At 39.1% G+C, this 25,449-nt stretch overlaps 1 protein-coding gene across 2 annotated transcripts; it reads left to right on the top strand.

The window, feature by feature from the left end:
* Nucleotides 1-123: 123 nt before the first annotated feature.
* On the top strand, nucleotides 124-24,941 carry CXHXorf58 (chromosome X CXorf58 homolog). 2 transcript variants are annotated; one of them, XM_017653219.3, is made up of 8 exons: nucleotides 124-261; nucleotides 2,873-3,006; nucleotides 4,020-4,115; nucleotides 5,862-5,956; nucleotides 6,356-6,467; nucleotides 11,066-11,193; nucleotides 18,605-18,608; nucleotides 24,691-24,941. In XM_017653219.3, the coding sequence occupies exons 2-8, from the start codon at nucleotides 2,893-2,895 to the stop codon at nucleotides 24,865-24,867; spliced, it is 726 nt and encodes a 241-aa protein (XP_017508708.1). In that variant the 5' UTR covers nucleotides 124-261; nucleotides 2,873-2,892; the 3' UTR covers nucleotides 24,868-24,941. The 2 variants fall into 2 exon arrangements, 1 of the variants encoding a protein (XP_017508708.1); XR_012127283.1 differs by lacking the exons at nucleotides 124-261; nucleotides 4,020-4,115; nucleotides 5,862-5,956; ... (1 more) ...; nucleotides 18,605-18,608; nucleotides 24,691-24,941 and having other exon boundaries at nucleotides 2,872-3,005; nucleotides 11,066-11,277.
* The last annotated feature ends 508 nt before the right edge of the window (nucleotides 24,942-25,449 follow it).

A 25,449-nucleotide genomic window follows, 5' to 3' on the forward strand; every position in this document is an offset into this window, starting at 1 on the left:
CCCTGCGCCGGCAGTTGCTAGGCGGCAGGAAAGCGCCAGCTCAGTGTGGGCGGCACGCGGGGGCGCGAGGAGGGAGGTGCCAGGCGCGGCTCCGCTCTGGTAATTGGCCTTCGTGGCGGCGATTGGGCGCCCAGCGACGTGGGCTGGGAATCCTGTACGCGGAGGCCCCCGGGCGGGGGCGCTCGGCGGTCCTCTGGCGGCTTCGAAAGCCTCGCAGCCGGAAGCCGCGGACTTTGGAGGCCTGGGTTTACCTCATAAAAGGTTTTCAAATTTTTTTTTCCGTGGGCTGGACCTTTCTGAGGTTTTAAATTTAACCTAATTTGTCACGTCCTTTGGTCTCTAAAGGCCCTGACATTTTTTTTATTAAGGTATCATTGATATACAATCTTACGAAGGTTTCACGAGAAAAACAATGTGGTTACTACATTCACCCTTATTATCGAGTCCCCCCCCCCGTACCCCACTGCAGTCACTGTCCATCAGGGTAGTAAGATGCCAGAGTCCCTACTTGTCTTTTCTGTGTGCTACACTGCCCTGACATTTTTTTTCTCTTTAAAATATTTAAGCGCATGCCCCTCACTGTGAACCAAATGTTTGTCTCTTAATAGTAGTCGAAATAAGTAATAATAATTATATATTAACAAGAATAGGAACACAGCATTTGCTATGTGCCCAGCTGTGATCTAAGTTCCTTACTGATATTCACCTAACCTTTCCAATAGGGTGTGATTATTATTCCCAACCTAATAGATGAGGAAACTGAGGCACAGAAAAATAATTTGTACATAGCCATACACAAGGGAAGTGGGAAGCCAGGATCCAAACCTAGTTAGTTGGCCTTTACAGATTGTGAACTCTCCTATACCATGATTATAGTGTCTTTTAAAGGGGTGTATTTCATATTTCATTCTGTGTTTCACATCCTAACCCCATAGAAAGTGTAAACTCATCCTGGCAGGCATCCGGAAGATTCTGGGGATTTGTGTGGTGATGTGCCCCTGACACCACTAGGAACACATCTGTAGTTGTGCAAGTTGTGTTTATTTCTCAACTGCAAAGAAAACGCACACCTTGGGAAACAGTGGGGCATTCCATAAGAGGGTATTAGGAAGATTTACTATAGGCTTTGGGCTTTGGTTGGGTGATTTTGGGGTGAGTTCAAGAAAGCAAGGCTTTGCTCTGGATTGGGTGTTAGGAAGCCCAGCTTTGAGTGCTGGGCCAACTCCCACATGTTAAGGGCTGCCTTTCTCTTAAGAGAATTGTATATTCCAAGCCATCCCCATCCTCCCCATCAGAAAAAATATTGAGATTCTGAAGGCTCTGCTTTAATAAAGGAATGCCATATGTATATAAAAGTATGAAACATAGTGCTAAATTAGGGCAGGAGTTCTTAATTCAAGTGATACCAAGTCGGATGGGGGAAAAATTGCAACTTTATTTTCATAACCTCTAACTGAGCTTTATTTAGCATTTCTTTGCATTATAGTGGAGGCAACAAGCCACAGTACTATCAGCGGTACCTGTGACTTTGTCATCAATAGAAAGCATAGATATTTTCACAGCATATTACAGCCATGGCAGATTTCTTAAATAGCACTGCTGTTCATTACCACTTCACAAGTATAGCAGTTATTAGAACTCCCATTTTTTTTAACGCATAAAGAAGACACATTTCTCTAAGCTTGTTTTTGAAAATATTTGGACAATGATTTCAGTATAATTGGAGTCCTTTGTTATTCCATGTATTTTATGTTACACATTTTAAAAACATAGTCCTTAGAAGAAGTCTGTCTGCAGGGGCCCATGGAACCACAAGAAAAGATTTAAAAACCCTGGTTTAGTAGAAAAGACTAAGCAGTTACTAAAAATTTGGGAGTTGTATCCAAACTGGAGTAATGTGTCAAAGGATAGAAAATCAAAGGTGGAATCAGATCACTTAGTACACACCCTCTCACTTTCCCAATGAGGGACCTGAGCTACTGAGAAGTTAAGAGACTCACCCAAGTTTGCAGCTATTCCATGATAAAACCAGGACAAAGCTTTTAGACACACATGTGAAAACTCACTCTGCTAGGCACTGAGGATTCCACAGTAAGCAAGATGCCTTCTGCCTTCAACCAGCTTGTTGGGGGAGAGCCACGAAAACAAAGTATGGTGCAGTATGAGAAGTACTGTAAAAGAGAAATACATTCAGTAATATGGGATCTTGGAGACAGGAGTGAGCAGTTCTGTGAAAAAAAGAGGTGGAAAACTTCAGAGAAGAGGCATCAATTAGCTGGGGTCTTGAAGGAGAAATTGGTGTTTGCTGGTGGTAGGAAAGTCATTTTGCAGGTAGGAGAAATGGCATGGGCAGCTGCACCGAGTTGTAAAACATTGACTGATTTTGGCAAATTTTTGTTCTCATAGAGTATAGAGAGGAATGCTGATGAAAGTTGGTTTTTTGAGATTTGAAAGAGAATGGAACTAGGTAGACTGTGAAAAGACTTAAACCCTATTCTAAGGAGCCTGGACTTCAGCTTGAAGGAAATGAGGTGTCCCTGAAAGATTCTAAGTTGGGGAATGATAAGGTTGGATTATTGCCTAAAAAGTTCACTCCAGCTGCAGTGTGGACGATGACTAGGAGGATGAAGAGACTGGAGACAGGGAGACCAGTAGGAAGGCTATGGAGAGACCCCCTTGTCTTTCCTAGGTACCTCATAGTGTTCTTAGTACACAAAGAATGTAAACTGTAAGCAACATTAAGAGATCCACAATGCCTTCCTTTTTTAAGGAGTTTTGGAATTAGCACAACAATCATATGGCACTTGAGTCTCGTTCCAACAGTATAATAATATAGATTAGGACTTCCAACACTTAATTTATATACTTTCAGAGTATTTCATTATAAGGAAAATGAGTCATCCCTCCAAGGTGTCCGTTACTGATGTTCCAAAAACAGATAATCCACGCACAGGAAAAGGCCACAAAGGACATTTGTCAAATGTGAAGACAAAGACAGTACAACAGTAAGTACTCTCGTCTTTCACTTTGTATCATTTTCCACAACTGGACAGTTTCCATACAGTACTTACCCAGCCAACATAAAATACATCTTGTTTTGTAAATTAGAGGTTTTCTGTGTGTTTTAAAATTACTTTCAAATTGAATAATAATTCTAATTATAGTATTTCATAATTTATGAGGCATGTTAGCACATACCTCTTTGATCCTATGAAGCAGTCTTATTATTACATTTTATAAATGAGGAGCAACTGGGAGAAGGTAAGTGATTTGCAGAAAGGTAAGCAGCTAATAAATGACCACAGCTAGGATTCAAGGTTGAGGCCTTTTCGACTCTACATGTTATAGTCTGCATATTGCAAGCGAACGGTGATGTACTACAGGAGTACCTACCTCTCTTTGCATGTAGCCCTGTGAGGGTAAATAACAGGGTCAGGGAGTGGTTTTGGAGAGAGAGAGATCCCTACGGTCTGCCAGTGCTGGGATATGATCCAATGTGGATGAATTCTCTGACCTGACAGGGATGAGCCTGGCTCAGGCAAAGATCAGAAAAGGGAGTTTCTTTTTCTAGGGCATGGTCATCTGCTCCCAGAAGACAACTGGACCTACTGTAACTTTGACCTATTCCATGTTCTATTTTCATAGCTCTTGAACTAGTTGGACAGGGTTTTTAAGAACTAACTATAACAGAATCATTTTAGGTCATAGATGTTTTTAGAAAGCAAGTATGTCTCCTCACACTTTTCATTTATAATATATATGCCTTTTGATGATAAAGTTTTAGCCAGGACTTCTTTTTATCTCAAGGGAAATATTCTCAAGTATTTCATATCCTTATTCTGACTAGATTCTGCAAATGACCAGTTCCAATTACCACATCCAAATGTTGCCCATTAGGTCAGTCTTATCATGGGGAATGGGGAGGTGTAGGAGGAAGAAGCATAAATTCAGAGTTCCCCAAGGCTTTGAAAATGAAAACTGCTTCACAAATTCTAACCTTTTTTTCTTCTCTCAAAATTAATAAAGATATTTCAGCTCATACAATACAGAGAGCTTGGTTATCTCATATGGACAAAGCAATATTTCAACTCCTAAAGCACACAATTTGTGCAGCTGTATGTATTTTACTTTTTGTTTTCTTCGACAGATTTAATTAACTTATAAGCTAAAAAGTCTGTTAAGTAAAGACAGAATATATAACTTTTTTATCTCTTCTGTTTGAATCTAATAATATTGCATGGGGTTCTGGGATTGCTTGCTTGGCTAGCCCTACAAGAATATTTCTGGATTTATTTTTAACATGGGTGACTTTATTTCTTTTTCTGAAAGCAATATGATATTTCAGATTTTGATATATTACTTGAGGATGTGAGACAGTGATCTTCCAACAATAAAAATCTCAGAATTAAAATTGCCCTTCCCTTCCACCCAGCAATTTCACTTCTAGGAATCCTTCCTATAATATATATACAACTTCATTGCAGTATTCTCTTCCAGCAAAGTAAGTTAAACGTATAATGTTTTACTGGTTAAGTAAGTGTTGGTGTTCTCATAGTGTTAAACCTCACAGCCTTGCATCTGATGCTGCAATACAAAGATAGTGAAAACACCTCATTAGTGAAAAAGGCAAGTGCAGAGCAGTCTGAATATGATCCTATTTGAGTAAAAAAAAAAGGCAAAACAATGATGAGTATCCCCCCAAAAAATAACTCTGGCAACCCTGGCAGAGTCCTAAGCTTTCCTTTGTAGAATACCAAATATTCTCCTAATAAAATCACCCATGATTAAGGCAGTCTACAATTAGTAATAGTCACATCAAGGGAATTTTAGCAGCTCTGAAAACAACTAAGGACTGAGCAATGTGTACACTTCTGCATCATCTGACCCCAGACCCATTTCTGATGTCAGTAAAAGCAGAAAACATAGAAAGTCTACCCAAGTAAAGGTCCATTGTCCATTGTCTTCACATATGGAACTTGTGCTTCATTTTCATACTAGTTTTGTCATTATTTTAGAGTCTTTTAGTGACAGAAAGAAGGAACTTAGTTTTCTTTTCATCTTTTATCCTAACATTTCGACTTACTACCTTATATTAATAATGCTTTATCATTTTAAAAGCCCTTGGTGTACATTTTTATGTGACTGTCATAGGCATAAAGGTTGGGCAGGGTCATAAGGAGAGAAAAGTGGAGCCTTTAGAAGTCAAACAAATATAAGTTTGAATCCTGGCTTCTCCACTTACTACCTGTATGCCTTTGGATAAGTTGCTGACACTCGCAGAGCCTCAGCCTGCTCATTTGTAAAATGGGAATAATAATATTCAAATAATATTGCTGAGGCATAAAGATTAAATGAGGCATGTGTATAAAGCATCTAACATAGTATGTGGTATATAAAAGGTGCTTAACAGCTAGTAACATTACTATTATTATCCTCATTTTACAATGACTTATTCAACATCAAATACTTGTTAATACCTGCTGTGTTTCAGGCACTGTACTAGATGCTAGGAATATGGTGATCAAGAAGAAAGACCCTGCCCCTACCTTCGTGAAGCTTACAGACTAGTAGCAGACAAAGGCGAGTTTATAGTTGATTACAATACATCGTGGAAAATGTTGTCATGGGGAAAGAACAGTGCCTGGGATCTCAAGGAGGGACACATACCCAAATTTGGAGGCCAAACAAATGAAGTAACTGACTCAAGACTACACAGATAATCAGTGGGGGAACCAAGACTAGAACCCAGGTCTTCAGAACTGCAAGTCTGGTGTACTGTTCACTTTACTGTGCTGCCTTTATACTAAATTATGTCTGGGCAGGGTGCCACCTTCCATGTACTGTACTATCATCTATTTCAGGAAAATCGTGTGACACATGAAATGCTGAAGGAAGTGAGCCCCTTAGAGGCTGAGCTTGTTAAAGATCCCAGCATGAAGTGTAAAGTTAGATTCGGGTAATGTTTCTATACTGACTTATTTCAAGAAGTACTTAGTTAATATGAAGAAGTCTTAGAAATTAATTTTCTTAAGTCCTCATACCTCCTCATTGCAAAGTAAATGTGTTGTTCTTATTTACATTGATTATACGAAGAAACTGAGGCATGACTCTTGAGCCAAAAGTTACCTTGAGAGTGGGTCTCATTTCCCATGATGTGTTCAATCTGGATCCACATATACAAATAGTTATGAGCTCACACACCAGAGTGTGGCTCTTCCACCCTCTGTAATCCATTTCATGACCAGTTCTTTGTATACTCTGGCATAGCCTTTACCCTCCATGTTAGAAACAAGGGGAAGAAGTAGCTGAGCCCCAAACCTGATGCCAAATGACTAGTTTTGGGTCCTTATTTCAGATTTAGTGGCAAGACATTTCCACCTGTCATCATGTTTAAAATTTTTCATCATACTGAAGGCCATGGTTACAAGTATCTCAGCGGAAAAAATGTATTAAAGCCGTCGAGTGAGGTGATATTTCATGATGCACATTTGATGTTAATTTAGCTTCTCAACATTTATACAGTATCTGAATTGCATTCAAGTATACGGACTAAGTTATTTCACCATTAAACAGCCCAACAAGAAGGTAGTATTTTTTTTTAGGCATCATGTTTCAAAGGATCTCCCTTTATTAGCTAAAATATTATTTGGAATGAATTACAGCCTGACAGTTTCTAATCAGATCCAGGATGTGCAGCATTTATTCTCTGACGAATATTAGAGAAGGAAAAGAGACTGCTTTTCTCTGTGTTCTCAGGCAATATCAGAGAAAATTTAACTCAGTTTCAGAAATGTATCAAATGGAGTATTTTCATATGGAATATGAAACATTAATATTCGTTCATTTGTATGGAATGACTTCAAATGTGAAAGTAGATATTTATCCTCAATTCAAGGAATAAATCCATGCCACATTCACTTACAGAATAAACTTATAGTTGTCCCTATAAAATATCATCAATCATTGTGTCTCTGAGGTTACATAATGGGACTTTTCCAGGAACTGGGGTTCTCCCAGGTCAGCTCCTGTGGCCCCTACTGTCCCCAGGCTGAAGCAAATGAGAACCTTAGAGGCTGCAACTGGAAAGCACTGTCTGTATATTACAACTTATCAAAATGCTGTATAATAACTTGAATTTTTATTTAAATTACAAAGTAACTGTTGGAAAAATGGAAAATAGCACAGAGATTTTTTAAAATGGAAAATATGTCTTTATGCCTTTCTTCTCTGTGCTACAACTTTCACTCACCTGGGGTGATCACTGTTAATAGTTTACTGTGTATCCTGAATTTTTTTCTCAGGAGAATATACACACAAATATATAAAATTTTTGTTCTTATAAAAATGTGATCATACTCTTCAGCACGAGTTTTTCACTAAACATTTACAAGGGGTTTTGAATGATCAGAACATACCCAACTTGGAGAGAACAGTTTAGGGTTCCTTTCCCCTTTACTTCAGCTTCAAAATAAATTTTGGTACCACTTGGATTCATGGTTGATAGAAAACCTGTGGAAGTGGATTTTTTCTCACTCAAAATTTACTCAACTCCTTTGCTTTTTGAATGTAGAAATTGTGTCTTAGCAAACTGATCCAACTTTCTTCAGTTTACTTCTTTCCTAATATGAAAGAAACAAATTTTAGTCCATTCAGATTTTAGCCTAAGTTCACTTATGGAGGGTGGGGAGTTTCACAAATTTTTGTTGTTGTCGTTCCTTCTTTTCCCTTGTTCTTATTTCTGTTTCTAGTTTCATTTCCTTACCATTTTCCAATGACTTTTTTCATGTATTCACACACACACAAAGAAAAAACAAGTGAAAGGATGTAGAAGAGCATAAACAACTTTGGAGAAGAGGAAAAAAAGTTAGATTTACACTCCCTGATTTCAAGACTTGAAAAGCTACAGCAATCCCAACAGTGTAGTGATGACATAAAGGTAGACATGTAGATCAATGGGATGGAATAGAGAACTCTGAAATAGACCCACACATAGATGACCAATTGATTTTCATCCAAAGTGTCAAGGCGGTTCAAATGGTGTTAGAACAATTGGTTAACCATGTGTACAAAAAGAGATCTCGTTTCAGTTACCTACTTTGATGGTCTATTTTCAGAGCAATGCTTATTTACAGAGGGTTGTCACTGTAGCTCATTCACAAACTATGTTTAGAATATTCTAAAGCCTTGCTCTTCAAAGTGTGGTCTGCAGACCCACAGCACTGGCATCCCTTGGAGCTTATTAGAAATGCAGACTCTCAGACCCCACCCCAGACCCATGGAATCAGCATCTGCATTTTAACAAGACCCCCAGACAATCCTCAGCATAATATGGTTTAGCAAGTACAGTCCTAAAGGTGTCCTCTTCCACCACCACCATGGCCTGGGATACCTCTGGCTTACTGACAATTCTTGAGTGTTAACATCCAGCAACTATTATTTTAAACTGAAGATCCCTATTTGAGGGTTGGGCTTTTATGTAAAAAGGAAAAACATTATTGTTAATAATAGCTGCCCTTATTGAGCATTATCAAGTACGATGTTAAACATTTTATGTGCACTACCATTTAATTCTCATGAACTCTAGAATGTAGGTTGTGTTATTATCTTCTTTTTAAAAAGACTAAGTAACTTGCCTAAGTTCTCACAACTAGAAAGTTGAAGGAACTGTCATTGAGCCTGACTCCTGTGCCCACGCTCTCAACCACTAAATATGTTCTCTTATGCGGCCCCTGATCACTCGGGCACATGTTATTTCCACATGCCTACACGAAGCTGGAACTTGGAGAGGCCTGTCAGGGCGGAACTGAGACCTCAACGCTTCTCTGGGTTTCCACCGCAGTGTCCATGCTTTGAGTTTGAAGCAATACCCGCAGTTAGGGCAGTTTTCTTAATTTGGAATCTATCTATAATTGAACTGGCCCCAAACCAAGAGACTCTGTTCCGTGTCAGGATGCCAGTTTCTACCACTTTCATGAGTGAGAATTTCCAGCTGGGTGGGGAAGTGGGTTGAGGAATCTAGAGTAACTTGATAGGCCCTAGCATGGAGCTAGGCCAGCAAGCAGCCACAGGGCTGTGGGGGCTTCTGGGCCACAGTGATGTCAGGTATCGGGGGAGGTGTCTAATTGTGAGATGTCCCCCTCTAACCCTTTGAGTCACCCACTAAGAAGGGAACTTGCCTCTTGAATCCTAGGCTGACGGGCTGCTGTCCTGGAATCTTTGCCTAGTTTTCACCCTTTCCTTTCATCTGGGGCTGGACTCTTTGCCATCCCTTCCTATCCAGAAAGACTTTGCTGAGTCTGGCCACACACATAGCAGATGTCTGAGAAAGAACATCTTGGCCATTGGAGGGCAGACTTTTCAAATCCCTTTCACTGGTGGCAGGAAGCCAGCCCTGTGCTGCCAGGCATGGGTTTTTTTGGCTAAGAGACCAGGGTGCACCTGACACAGCTGAGCCACACATGGGGCACTGTACAAATGAAGAAACTGGGGCTTGGAGAGATTGGTGGTGGTAGCTGAGTGAAGTAGAGGAGGCAAGAACTGACAAGAAATACCATATATAAGTAACCTGAGCTTAAGTAAATATAGTTATATCTGAAGAAATTCTCAAAAAAGAATTATATAGTTTGAGATTACATAACAGGTTTCCAGACCTGTTCGGTGTACAACTATTTGCTTTTACCTTCAGTGTAACTGAGGGGATGGCTAATGAGAACCTGCAGGAAATTAATGGCAAGAAAGCATAATGGAGATACATGCCAATGCTGCCTTCTCTTCAGATGCACGATATGTAAAGAAACTAATGAAATGGAAAACAAAAATGATCTGCCTAAAGGAAGGTTCCATCACATTTCTAGTAAACTGTTTCCCTTCAATTTAATGCATTAGGAATAAAACTACAACCATTTCTATATTTTCCTTCATTTCCATATGTGTCTGTGTTCTAAGCTTTGGAATTAAAAAACAAATTTAAAAATGAATATTCTGGATGACAAAAGTGTGAATTGGAATAGAAAATACATTAAGGTTTGCTGTTGTATTGTGTGTCAAGTAAAAAGAACAGAGATTCCAAGTGTTGAGCGGGTCTCAGTCACTCCTCTAAAGCCTTATACCCACAGTATAACACCAGGGTTGCCACACTTACACAAGTAACATATCCTGAGATGCAAGGGAAAAGAGACACTGATCTGGAATCAAAAGATACTTGAATTTTCATCAACACCAGTCTGCCTCCACATAAGCTTACCCTTGGTGGCGAGAAGCACAGATATGTAATATAAATATGTGTTATAAGAGTCAGCACATACTTATGGGGGGTGGGAAGAGGGTGGGGAGCACTTCAATTGCTACTCAAAGTCCATGTATAGCTATCAGCAAAGGATGGGTATATAAAGAAGGGTATGATGCAAATAGGGCCAGGGCAGGATTTGAGCCTCTTTTTTTTCTGTGACTCTTCCACCTCTGCCCTCTCATGTGCTTTCCTTGAGTACAAAATGTTGACATTTGGGAGAGAAGAAAACCATTTGCTTTCTACTCTAGCTACTGAGAATCAAGTCTAAAAGAAGGGGGAGGGCTAAGCAATGCGAAATGTACCTGTTTCCATTTGGAAGGGATGGGTTAATAAACATATAAAAGAGAGTTGGCCCCAGTAACACCTTTCATTGCATCTCCTAGGGCAACCTATTTAATAACCAGATAAGTTTTCTCTGCTTTGACAGCACAAATGATGTCATAGGTTTGTTTTGTTTTTTAAGGGAAAAGAATGTTTTTAAGGGGGGAAAAGCAGATTTTTTAAAAACTGCGCTCCTCTGAGGATTGTAGACTCAGCTACTCTTCCAGCTACATATTAAAACTATGTAGATATAATTATGCAAACAAATTTTAAGTGGTTTAAAAAATCCTTACATAATCTTTTCTTTGAGAATACAGTCTTTTCATTGAATAGCGTGCTGCTAGAAGAAAGGAACAATATTTGATGTATTTGTCAGAAAAACTATGTTAAGTGTGTGCTGATAATTATTGTTATTATACAACTATTTTAAAAGTTGATTTTGTATTCTCTTTATAGGCAGTCATTGATGCTTGCAGAATAATGGGGGAAAAGAAATTTTATCATCAAATTATGGAAGATGAACATCTTTTCCAGAAGTTGAAAATAACTGAAAAAATAGATATTGTCATCCTGCAAGATTACATGTAACTAAGGAATTTGGATTAAGATGCTGAAAAAAACAACAAAAAAACCTTCTGACCTTATCCTTCAAGATAATAAATTTTGCAACAACATGGATGGAGCTAGAGGGTATTATGATACAATATACACAATATAAAATTTACTATTTTAAAGTGTGCAATTCAGTGGTACTAAGTACATTCACAGTGTTGTATAAATAATACCACCATCTAGTTCCAGACTCTTGTCTCCCCAAAAGGAAACCTCACACCAATTAAGCAGTCACTCCCCATTCCTCTGTCACTCCAGCCCCTATCAACCACTAATCTACTTTCCCTTTCTTGAAATTGTCCCTGTTGTGGATATTTCATGTTAATGGAATCATATAACATGTGGCTTTTGGTGTCTGGGGAATGATAGCTAAGGAATGTGGGGTATCTTTTAGGAGGATGGAAATGTTTTGGAATTAGATAGTTGTGATGATTTAGTGTGAATTTTTTTTATTTTGGTATCATTAATCTACAATTACATGACCAACATTATGGTGACTAGACTCCCCCCATTATCAAATCCCCACCACACACCCCATTACAGTCACTGTCCATCAGCATAGTAAGATGCTATAGAATCACTACTTGTTTTCTCTATGTTGTACAGCCCTCCCCGTGCCACCCCCTGCATTATGTGTGCTAATAGTAGTGCTCCTTTTTCCCCCTTATTCCTCCCTTCCCACCCATCCTTCCCAGTCCCTTTCCCTTTGGTAACTGTTAGTCCATTCTAGGGTTCTATGCGTCTACTGCTGTTTTCTTCCTTCAGTTTTTCCTTTGTTCTTATACTCCACAGATGAGTGAAATCACTTGATACTTGTCTTTCTCCACCTGGCTTATTTCACTGAGCATAATGCCCTCTAGCTTCATCCATGTTGTTGCAAATGGTAGGATTTGTTTTCTTCTTATGGCTGAATAATATTCCATTGTGTATATGTACCACTTCTTCTTTACCTATTCATCTACTGATAGAAACTTAGGTTCCTTTCATTTCTTGGCTATTGTAAATAGTGCTGTGATAAACATAGAGGTGCATCTGTCTTTCTCAAACTGGGCTGCTGTATTCTTAGGGTAAATTCCTAGAAGTGGAATTCCTGGGTCAAATGGTATTTCTATTTTTATTTTTTTGAGGACCCTCCATACTGCTTTCCACAATGGTTGAACTAGTTTACATTCCCACCAGCAGTGTAGGAGGGTTTCCCTTTCTCCACATCCTCACCAGCATTTGTTGTTGTTTGTCTTTTGAATGTTGGCCATCCTAACTGGTGTGAGGTGATATCTCATTGTGGTTTTAATTTGCATTTCTCTGATGATTAGCGATGTAGAACATCTTTTCGTGTGCCTGTTGGGCATCTGAATTTCTTCTTTGGAGAAGTGTCTGTTCAGCTCCTCTGCCCATTTTTTAATTGGATTATTTGCTTTTTGTTTGTTGAGGTGCATGAGCTCTTTATATATTTTGGATGTCAACCCTTTATTGGATATGTCATTTATGAATATATTCTCCAGTACAGTAGGATGCCTTTTTATTCTATTGATAGTGTCCTTTGCTGTACAGAAGCTTTTCAGCTTGATATAGTCCCACTTGTTCATTTTTGCTTTTGTTTCCCTTGCCCAGAGAGATTTGTTCATGAAGAAGTTACTCATGTTTATGTCCAACAGATTTTTGCCTATGTTTTTTTCCATGAGTTTTATGGTTTCATGACTTACATTCAGGTCTTTGATCCATTTTGAATACATGTCCAGTTTTGCCAACACCCACTGTTGAAGAGGCTGTAATTTCTCCATTGTATATCCATGGCTCCTTTATTGTATATTAATTGACCATATATGTTTGGGTTAATATCTGGACTCTCTCTTCTGTTCCACTGGTCTGTGGGTCTGTTCTTGTGCCAGTACCAAATTGTCTTGATTATTGTGGCTTTGTAGTGGAGCTTGAAGTTGGGAAGCAAGATCCCCGCTGCTTCATTCTTCCTTCTCAGGATTGCTTTGGCTATTCAGGGTCTTTTGTGGTTACATATGAATTTTAGAACTGTTTGTTCCAGTTCGTTGAAGAATGCTGTTGGTATTTTGATAGGGATTGCATTGAATCTGTAGATTGCTTTAGGCAGGATGGCCATTTTGACAATATTAATTCTTCCTACCTAAGAGCATAGGATGAATTTCCATTTATTAGTGTCCTCTTTAATTTCTCTTAAAAGTTTCTTGTAGTTTTCAGGGTATAGGTCTTTCACTTCCTTGGTTATGTTTGTTCCTAGGTATTTTGTTCTTTTTGATGCAATTGTTCCTAATTTCTCTTTCTGCTGATTCATCGTTAATGTATAAGAAAGCAACAGATTTCTGTGTATTAATTTTGTATCCTGCAACTTTGCTGAATTCAGATATTAGTTCTAGTAGTTTTGGAGTGGAGTCTTTAGGGTTTTTTATGTACAACATCATGTCATCTGAAAATAGTGACAGTTTGACCTCTTCCTTACCAATCTGGATGCCTTGTGTTTCTTTGTGTTGTCTGATTGCCATGGCTAGGACCTCCACTACTATGTTGAATAAAAGTGGGGACAGTAGCTATCCCTGTCTTGTTACCAATTTTAGGTGAAAAGCTTTCAGCTCCGTGATGTTAAGTATGATGTTGGCAGTGGGTTTGTCATATATGGCCTTTATTATGTTGAGGTACTTGCCCTCTATACCCATTTTGTTGAGAGTTTTTATTATGAATGGATGTTGAATTTTGTCAAATGCTTTTACAGCATCTATGGAGATGATCATGTGGTTTTTGTTCTTCTTTTTGTTGATGTGGTGGATGATGTTGATGGATTTTCGAATGTTGTACCATCCTAGCATCCCTGAGATGAATCTCACTTGAACATGGTGTATGATCCTCTTGATGTACTTTTTAATTCGGTGTGCTAATATTTTGTTGAGTATTTTTGCATCTCAACATCAGGGATATTGATCTGTAATTTTCTTTTTTTTGTGGTGTCTTTGCCTGGTTTTGGTATTAGAGTGATGTTGGCTTCATAGAATGAGTTTGGAAGTATTCCGTACCCTTCTACTTTCTGGAAAACTTTAAGGAGAATGGGTACTATGTCTTCTCTATATGTCTGATAAAATTCAGTGGTGAATCCATCTGGCCTGGAGGTTTTGTTCTTGGGTTGTTTTTTGATTACCGATTCAATTTCGTTGCTGGTAGTTGGTCTGTTTAGATTTTATGTTTCTTCCTTGATCAGTCTTGGAAGGTTGTATTTTTCTAGAAAGTTGTCCATTTGTTCTAGGTTATCCAGCTTGTTAGCATATAGATTTTCTTAGTATTCTCTAATAATTCTTTGTATTTCTGTGGTATCCGTCATGATTTTTCCTTTCTCATTTCTGATTCTGTTCATATGTGTAGATTCTCTTTTTCTCTTAATAAGTGTGGCTAGGGGTTTATCTATTTTGTTTATTTTCTCAAAGAACCAGCTCTTGGTTTCACTGGGGTTTTTTTACTGTTTTATTCTTCTCAATTTTATTTATTTCTTCTCTAATCTTTATTATGTCCCTCATTCTGCTGACTTTGGGCCTCATTTGTTCTTCTTTTTCCAGTTTCAACAATTGTGGCTTTAGATTATTCCTTTGGGATTGTTCTTCCTTCTTTAAGTAGGTCTGGATTGCTGTATACTTTCCTCTTAGAACTGCCTTTGCTGTGTCCCACAGATGTTGGGGCATTGTGCTGTTGTTGTCATTTGTCTCCATATATTGCTTGATCTCTGTTTAAGTTTGGTCACTGATCCATTGATTATTTAGGAGCATGTTGTTAAGCCTCCATGTGTTTGTGAGCCTTTTTGTTTTCTTTGTACAATCTATGTCTAGTTTTATGCTCTTGTGATCTGAGAAGTTGGTTGGTAGAATTTCAATCTTTTTGAATTTACTGAGGCTCTTTTTGTGGCCTAGTATGTGGTCTATTCTGGAGAATGTTCCATGTGCACTTGAGAAGAATGTGTATCCTGCTGCTTTTGGGTGTAGAGTTCTGTAGATGTCTGTTAAGTCCATCTGTTCTAGTGTTTTGTTCAGTGCCTCTGTGTCCTTACTTATTTTCTGTCTGGTTGATCTGTCCTTTGGAGTGAGTGTTGTGTTGAAGTCTCCTAAAATGAATGCATTGAATTCTGTTTCCTCCTTTAATTCTGTTAGTATTTGTTTCGCATATGTAGGTGCTCCTGGGTTGGGTGCATGTATATTTATAATGGGTATATCCTTTTGTTGGACTGACCCCTCTATCATTATGTAATATCCTTCTTTATCTGTTACTTTGTTTTTAAGTCTATTTTGTCTGATACAAGTACTGCAACACCTGCTTTTTTCTCCCTATTGTCTGCATGAAATATCTTTTTCCATCCCTTCACTTTTAGTCTGTGTATGTCTTGGGGATAGAGGTGAGACTCTTGTAGGCAGCATATAGATGCGTCTTGCTTTTTATCCATTCTATTACTCTGTCTCTTTTGATTAGTGCATTCAGTCTATTTACATTTATGGTGATTATTGGTAGATATGTACTTATTGCAATTGCAGGTGTTGGATTCTTGGTTACCAATGTTTCCAGGGTAGCTTCTTTACTATCTAACCATCTAACTTAACTCATTGATTATGCTATTATAAACATGAATAAGTCTGATGATTCTTTATTTCTCTCCCTTCTTTTTCTTTATCCTCCTTTCTTTATATGTTAGGTGTTTTATTCTGTACCCTTCTGTGTTTTCTTTGACTGCTTTTGTGGATAGCTGATTCTATTTTTTTTTAAGTTAGTGTTTGATTGGTCTGCTTTATTTGCTGTGATTTTATTTTCTCTGGTGACCTCTATTTAGCCTTAGGAGTACTTCCATCTAGAACGGTCCCTTTAAAATACCCTATAGAGGTGGTTTGTGGGAGGCAAATTCCCTCAACTTTTGCTTATCTGGAAATTGTTTAATCCCTCCTTCAATGTTAATGATAATTGTGCTGGATACAGTAGTCTTGGTTCAAGGCCCTTCTGTTTCATTGCATTAAATATATCATGCCATTCTCTTCTGGCCTGTAAGGTTTCTGTGGAGAAGTCTGATGATAGCCTGATGGGTTTTCCTTTTTAGGTGATCTTTTTTCTCTCTATGTTTGCCTTTAATACTCTGCCCTTGTGTTTGATCTTTGCCATTTCAATTATTATATGTGTTGGTGTTGTCCTCCTTGTGTACCTTGTGTTGGGAGATCTGTAGGCTTCCATGGTCTGGGAGACTATTTCCTTCCCCAGCTTGGGGAAGTTTTCCGCAATTATTTCTGCAACTACACTTTGTAACCCTTTTTCTGTCTTCTTCTTCTTCTGGTACCCCTATTATGCAAATATTGTTCTGTTTGGATTGGTCACACAGTTCTCTTAATATTCTTTCATTCCTAGAGATCCTTTTATCTCTCTCTGCCTCAGTTTCTCTGTATTCCTGTTCTCTGATTTCTATTCCATTAACAGTCTCTTGCATCTCGTCCAGTCTGCTCTTAAGCCCTTCTATTGATTGTTTCATTTCTGTTACCTCCCTCTGGACTTCATCCCTTAGCTCTTGCATATTTCTCTGCATGTCCATCAGTATGGTTATGACTTTTATTTTGAATTCTTTTTCAGGAAGATTGGTTATATCTATCTCACTAGGCCCTCTCTCTGGTGTTGTTTGAGTGATTTCTGACTGGACCATGTTCTTCAGCCTTTTCATGGCGATAGAAGTGATTGCTGGCAGGTGGTGTGTTTGTCAGCTGGGAGAACAAAGTCCCTTCCTGCTTGTTGGTTGCCTTGCACTTCTGTGCTGCCTGTGCTAGTTACCCACACACAGGGAGCAGTCTCTGGGTTAATTCCCTGAGCCAGCATGGGCAGGGCAGCTCTCAGGATAGCCTACAGCAGTGCTAGGTGCCGCAGGTGCACTGGGTGAGAACGGCACCCCTTCATGCCTTCAGGACTTTTCTCCAGCTTCCTCTGCCTGTGCCGAGCAGTTGTGCACTTGCGGCAGCCTCTGGGTCTGTCCCAGTTAGCTGCATGCTGGGAGAAGACTCTGTGTGGTTGCTGTGGGAGGGGCTGCTCCCCAGCTGGTCTGCGGCAGTGGCAGGTCATCCAGTTTGCCTGCTCTGCCGGTGAGATGGAATGAGCGGCAGGCTGCTTATCGCTGTGAGGGGCTTCAGAGCTGCGTTCTCACCCAGGGGGTTAGGGTGCCTGAAGTTCCTTAAGATTCCTAGCCTCCTGGGCTGAGTGTGCCAGGACAATTTTGTCCACCTGTTAAATCCTTGTCCCTTTAATACTTTTAAAGCACCCACTTTTCTTTTGTCCCATGGGAGCCAGCTGTGGGGACCCACTTGCAGTCTCCATCTCAGATTTTACTTTTCCATTTCTCTAACATCCAGTACACCATGCGATGTGTGTCTGTGCTCCTGGTGCAGATTACTAGGGCTGGTTATTTATCAGTCCTGTGCTTCCACTCCCTTCCCACTCTGATTCTTTTCCTCCCGCAGGTGATCTGGGGTAGGGGAAGTGCTCAGGTCCCTCCGGGTCATGGCTTTGTCTCTAACCCTTTTCGTGAGATGCTGAGTTCTCGCAGATGTAGATGTAGCCTGGCTGTTGTACTGTATCTTCTGGTCTCTCTTTTGGGATTAGTTGTATTTGCTGTATTTAAATATATATATATATATGGTTTTGGGAGGAGATTTCTGCCGCCCTACTCACACCACCATCTTGATCGTCTCCTCCATCGATATAGTGTGAATTTATTAATACCACTGAATTATATACTTTACAGTAGTTAAAATGTTGAATTACATATTAAGTGAATTTTATCTCAGTAAAAAATCATGGTGCTAAGAGAGTGCATGATGGGGATTTGACCTAGTAAGGAAGGGCTCTATTATTGTTCACTTGTTTTCTGCTACATGTTATAGAATATTCACAATCACAAGAGGCTTCAACAGTAAAGGACATTTATTGATAGGTGGGTCCTAAACTAGCTAATGCAGCAGCTCAAGGACATCACAGTTCTGGGTCAGCTTTTCCACAGTCCTCTTGTCCTCTTGGCTTCCTTCACATGGTAACAGGATGACTATCACATTTTCACTTACATTCAAAGACAGGAAGAAGGGGACTCCTGCCATTTTTTTTCTCTTCATCTCAAGAAGAAAAGTCTTTCCCAAAATCCCCAAAGAGACTTCCCCTCAGGTCACATTGGTCAAAAGTGGATCACATGCTCCACCTAAACCAATCACTAATAAAGGAAAATGGGATCATTTCCCATGATTGACTTGGAACAATCATGGTTCATGTGCTTGGGCCCTTCCTCCTGGACATTATTACTGTTCCATACCTGAAAAAAAAAATCAGGATTCCACGAGCAAGGGAGAAGTGGGAAATGGTTGATAGGCAGGTGATCAGCAATGGGTCACAGCCTCAGTCTAGAGCTCAGTGGGTGGCACATCACAAGCAAAGAGCCTGAAAGCAGGACTGTAGGGCTGGAGCAGAGAGCAGAGAGAATGTGGCATGCAGTCAGGCTGCAGGGCTGGCAAGAGATCATCATGTAGAGCTTTTGGCCATAGTAAGGTGTTTATTCATTTTTTCTTGATTCTGTGTGCAATGAGAAGCTGGTGCAGTGTTTCAAGAAATGAGGTGCTCTAGTCGAATGAGTGGGATACATCTGCTGTGATGTAGAGAATGCATTAGAGCCTTCTCCTAATTTGGAGGTTCTACACTTATTTTAGGAGAGATGGTCGTATCTTGGTTTACGGCTGTGAGGCTGGAGACACAAGAGATGACTGAAGAATAAAAGCAGTAGGCCTTGCTGACAGACAGGGAGGTAAGCTAAAGGAAAGTGTCCAGTGTGGCTCCTAGGTTTCTGGTTTGCCTAACTGATCAGACAGCAGAGCTGAATCAGGGAACTTAAACTAGATGCCTGAATAATAATAATAGCAAATGCCGATGTAATACCAACTCCCTTTATTCTCATAACAACTCTAAGAGGCAGGTACTGTTACTACCTACATTTTACAAGTTCTGAAGAAACAAGGGATCCCCGAATTCTACTTCATAATAATAACATATGACCTTAACTATTCTCCCAGTTGCTTCAGTGTGAAACAGTAAATGAAAGTGAATGCAGTGCCTCAGAGACTCCCAATTGTGTTTCTTTCTTTTGGAGCCTTCACCTAGAAGATGAGAGAATTGAACCAGGAAATAAGTAGAGTTTGGGGACACCAGCTATCTTTGCTAAGGACATGGGTTGTATACTTGAAGACTGTGATTATGCCAGGGATTGGTGTCATAGAAGGAAGTCCCCAGATAGACATATTGAAAGAGAGAGAGAGAACATTGCTGATATTTATTGAGCCCTTTATGGACACTGTTTTTAGCTCTTTATATTGCATATTATCTCCTTTAATTTTTTAGTTGGCAAGCTAGGTGAGCCTTTAACAGATGAGAAAAATGGAGTTTAATGAGGTTTTTAAAAATTTGCCCAAGGTCACATGGCTAATAAGTGCAGAGCACATCGACAGTTCTGAGATGTTTACCTGTCTTACTGCCTGACTCTCTGGAAATCACATGCATGGGCAGTCCTCACTTGCCGGGTAGTACTGGGTGGTGAAAGTGACCGCGCAAACCGAAACCATGCAAAGCAAGCTGAATGACCAAGGGGGAACATTGTGAGTGCCCCGTGCCTTTAAACAAACATGCCCAAACACTGAAAACTCTTCTACTGTCTGTTATAATATATAGGAAACTGAAGGAAAAAAAAATGAAGAATTCAATCAGTACAGTATAATTTAAAATGTTAGAAACAATGAGAATTAAAATGTTTTATTTCTTTATTAAAAAACTTACCAACTGTGAATACACTAAAACCATTGAATTCAACACTTTAAAAGGATGAATTGTATGAGATGTGAATCTCAATAAAGCTGTAAAAAAACCATTTCTTGAGAGTAGTTTAAGCAGTGCTTGCCTTCTTGTTCTTCTCAGATAGCTTACAATATGGAGTGAGCATCTCTTCTCTGCCTTGGCAGACTGTCATACTCTTTTCTAAGTTTGGATCACCCACCAACATTCTATCCTTTGTGCTTTAAATGTCATGAATTATCTCACAGTTCCTTTAAGGTGAAGTGTCTTTTGCCAGCGTCACTTCCTCTGGGACAGCTTTATTCTTTTTGTCTCAGCCACTTTCCTCATTTATGTTTAAGTTTACCTTCAATAAGTTCCTCTAGCTTCCTGTCTGCAGTCTCTTGAATGATGGCAGTGACTGCATCCGCATGGTCACCTGTTTCTTCTAGAACTCCATGTACATTCTATTTGAATTTCACTTCCAGCATTGCCACTTTTTGTTTCTTTCTTGGCTTATTCCCTCTTCCAATTATCTTTTTTTGTAAAATGTCACATGGGTCTATCACTGGGAGACAAAGAGGCAACACAGCTACTCACTTTGCCGTCTGTGTGGGACCTGAATAACAAATCCCCAGTGACCAGTCATGGATACATTTCGAAAGAAGTGACAGAATTTGTCACTAATCATCATGCACATCTGTCATTTATGTTGTGATCTAGGGACTGAAGAGCAGCTAGCAACAGAGGCTGTACTTCTTTGCAATTACTCAGTCATACTGTGGTAACTGAAATTTGAACCATGTTGTTGGAGGACTAAACATTCAATTAAATGGTGGTAATTGAAATTCATGCATGCCTAAATGATACAAAGGGCGAACTGCCTGTGTGTGTGAGTGTGAGTGCAAGCATGGGCCTGCGGTATATACCCTAAAAGCCTAGCTGTTTGTTATTCCATTTCCTAGCATCATAGCTCTTCTTGCTCTATTCCTATCTCATAGCTGAACATTTATAAGGTCAAATTGACTATATATATGTGCATTTTTTAAATTCCTAATTTGACATTTTAAATTTTAAAAAGAGAAAAGTGGGATTTCTACAGTTATTCCAAGTGAAAGCAGTGAAACTCACTTCTTAGACAAGAGATGAGCTAATTTCTAAAAAGGTTTGTGCAAATGTCCTCTCAACCCAAGCATGTCATGAATGAGCATTACCAGGTATGCAGATCACATAGCTGTTGTCAGTTTTTAGACTCATCCTGAGTTTAATTTATCTGAGTCATATGTGCCACTGAAACGTTTATGCATTAAATAAATATTTAGTGAGTGTGGTACCATGTGTGTGATACTGTGTGACTAGGCTCCTGCCATCCTGTAAGGAGCTAAAATGTACACAGCTGGCTCAAACATCAAGTAGTTGATAATAAAAGAGATGCTGGTGAAGTTCAGAGATGGGATCAAGGAATGCTTTTTGGATGAAGTACCCTTGGAATGGAATCTTGGGACATGTATCTAAAAACATTTCAAAGCACCCACAACCAAAACACAATTCTTAATTGCTTTTTCTATAGAGTATTCCAGTCACCTGAATGAAACCCCTGCATCTTCTGGTAGCAGAAATAATTACTGGTGAAAATTAAGCCTCAAAAACATTCCCAAGACAATGATAATATATGACATAGTTGATTATGCAGAGTCTGGAATAATCTCAAAATGTCTTCGAAAGGAAATGAAGTATCTGTTACAGAGACCACAAACAGAACAGATGCGTCAGCACCAGCTACAGATTGTTTCTGAAGTTAGGTAAAAGTGACCCTTTTCCAGGGTTACACCACTGGGGGCATTTCTGAAAATGGTCACATTCTGCCTAATATCTCACAAAAGATAATAACAGGGCATACGGAAAAAGAGGGGTGGGCAGAGTGCTCAAAACATATGCAACCCTGTAAATGGAGCACTAACAAAAAGGATGTTTGGTACCTGGGGAGATACCTTGTACCACCAGACAGGTAGCTTAGGATGGCTGGAGGCCACCATGGTAAATATAAAAAAAATGTACAACAATGGAGTGTAAATGCTGGTGACCCTTTCAGTTAGAGCAGATAGTGGGCACTGGGACAGCACAGATGGAACTGGACCCTGGGCCAGGGTGCCTGCCTCTTAAGTAGACATGAGAGGCAGTACAACCTGCCAAGAACCAAGAAACCACTGAGGGTGGAGAGTAGGGTGGAGAGCAGTAAAGATGGATGGTAGGGACCAGGATTGCCTTTCTGGGGAAAGAGTCCTAGATGCAGGTGGTAATTCTTATTTTCAGAAATACAGCCCAAAGGGTTCCCTTTGACCATGCTGCACAGAGCTGAGGACTTTTTCCTTTCCTACTGAAGGTTGTAATTCTACTCTCACTATTCTGGCTCCCCTTGCTGAGGATAAATTGCATGTAAATTACAGTGACATTATTCTTTCCTTTACGAATAGCATGTGAGCCAATTCACATTATAGAAATGCATGTTGTAGCAAAATAGACTGTATTATGATCTGAAACAACATGGACAGGATACGACTGCTCCAGTTACATTCCTTTTTTTCTTTCCATTACCATGTCTCGCCTAGCCCTTCTTATTTACAAATTAAGCTTTCATTTTCCAGAAAAAGAGATAATAGACTGAAAAGGACCTGTTGGTAGTCTATTTTCACATAGTCATATTTGAAATGAAAATTGCTCATTTAGTACATGAAGAAGACACGGTGACCATCAGGCAAACACGCTGGATTTTTTTCAGGAGTAAAGATGAGTGGTGCTGACCCAATAACATAATTTAGTCCATTTATTTTATGTTCAAGGCTATACATTTGCCCGACAGATGGCCTGGTGTAAGGTTCGGTCTGTTGTCATGAAATAGATGTTCTCTAACTTGCCCATATAAGCACTGAATATAGAAATTAACCCTATTAGCATCAAGGTCAAATAAATGATGTAATTTTCTCTGCTCCCATATATGACCCTAGGCTTCCTGCTATTTGAACTCATGCTACTATCTAAGAATGAGTCACTTAAAGAGCCAAATAAGTAGCCAAATTATAAGTCAACTGAAGAGGGAAAAGTGCTTTCTTAAGGCCTTCTTTGAATGCATTCTTAGTTTGGGATTTCCCCAAAGCAACCTTGAGACAAAGATTTGAGCATGAGTAGTTTATCTGGGAGGAGGTGATCCCATAAACCACTTATGAGAGGGAGCAGAGAAGTGAAACAGGGAAGGGCAGCAGCCCAGTGTGTTAGTAAATATGTTACCACCATGAGTAACTGGAGCTTAATCCCTCCTGGGAATGTCCGAATCAGTATAGAACATGGAACTCAAGTTATTCATTAGCAGGGGAGGTATTAATTCTCGGGCACTTTCCCCACACATGGGCTCTTGTTTTCACAAGAAAGTTCCCAGGCTGATGCTGGCAGTTGGAAGTTGGGCCCATGGGCCGTGTAGTGGCAAGGCCAAGGGGACTATGGGCATGGCACTGGCTGCGTGCGAGCCCAACACTGATAAAAACATGGTTTTCCCAGCCATTATGAAGTTTATTACTCTTTCTGTGTTAGTATGTAGTATATAAAAAAGATTCAATGACTACTACACAATATTTTCCAGGAACACTGACTTTAAATTAATACCATGTTTTATAACTTGGTAGCAGCAGCAGGACCATCATCTATACACCTTCATAAGTAGCTGATAAAGAACTAAGCTATTTAACTTAAACAGAAATGATAACTGGCCTACAAACTTACATGCAGTATTGCTCCAAGTACTGAGGTCTATAAATATTTCCTAGAAGATGCTTTAATAAAATTTGGAACTTGCTGTACATTTACATTTTAATTTGTGCATTTTTTCAGTCTATAATACAAAAATTTTCTAGGCATCCTTCATCCTTCTCAAGTGGCCAAACTTTATATCGGCCCAACCAACAGCAAAGCCAAATTAAACATCTGGGTCGTCGATTGAAGGAAGCTCAAATGAAAGTTGAAAAGTGAAAAAAGTTTATAAGATGGCTAAAGAAACAAAATGCTTCTGCAGGGACTGTAAGTTTAACTTGTACTGAATTCATTGTTTTGGACAATATTCAAACTGAGTAATTCTACTTCCGTAAGTAGAATTTTCCTAATCTACAAGTTCAAGGCTGAGATACCTATGGTGTATATCTCAGATAGTATACAGCTACATTCTTCTTGGTAACACATATATTAAACATTCTTCAACAGTATGAGTAGCTATTCTGATAAATAGCTGGTTTGGCTACACATCAGCATGAGTTGGCAAAAAAAATCCTTGTTGGTTCTGTATGTCGACTCTCTTGATTCAGCACATCTCTAATGATGCTTTTCTCAAAATAGAAGTCATTTCTATCTACACTCTTAACATATCTATTCCTAAGGTTGTTAAAAGCTCTATGTGTAAAGACATCCTCAGTACACTACTACATTGTAGGAATATTTACAATGAACAAGTATTCATGAATTACTTTGTAATTTTTTAAAACAATGCTATACATTTTTTTTGAGATGAGGCTAAGTATAACAGTCAAATACAAGAACATAAACTAGTGAAAACCAACTATAACACACTTTCTGCTTTCACTTATAATTCTACCTAGGAACTGCAAATGGATGCACCAGATAAAAAGCAACAACAGACGGTCGTGTTCTCCACCCGATCTTTCGACATTGTGAAAGTTGGGGAACTCACATCAGGTGATGAATTGGAAAAAGGAGAAAAGGAATTATTTGCCTGGTGTCAAGATTTGTATACTAACAGTTCTCCATCATGTTAATGCACAGCTAATTGACAGAAAACCAACTTACTTAACAATGTGCTTGTCTCTCTATAAATGATCAGTATGAGTATTAAAGGAAAACAAAGTATAGACAAGCCCTTGGTATGCTTTCTTAACCAAAGGCGTGACCAATTTTAAGCTCTCTTTGTATTTACCACTGGCACAAATGTTTTTTAAGGACAGAATTTTAATCTGAATAAATTATTTTGTCTAGATGCCCACGAACTAGCCATGCACAGTTTTGTTGAAGAAATGTTGAGTAAATTAGTCCCTGAAACTTTATTCAATTTTGATTTTCCTTCATGTAAAAAAAAACCCATCTGAACAGGCCATGCTTAGCATAATATGAGAATTCACAGAATAAAATGCTGCTCTTGAGTCAGCCTCCAGTGCCTTTTTTTAAAAGTAGCATGTTGTTTTTACAGAACAGCTTGTGATTGACCTATTCTGAATTGTAATAAAAATAATACTGAATTTGTTGCTACAGTAAGCATGACAAGCATACCTAATCATTATCTCGAAGATTGTAGGCACCTAGGGCAGGATGCTGCATCTGCTTTAATGTTGTACTTTGGATGT

This window comes from Manis javanica, chromosome X (genome assembly GCF_040802235.1).
Source record: "Manis javanica isolate MJ-LG chromosome X, MJ_LKY, whole genome shotgun sequence".
Lineage (NCBI taxonomy): Eukaryota > Metazoa > Chordata > Mammalia > Pholidota > Manidae > Manis > Manis javanica.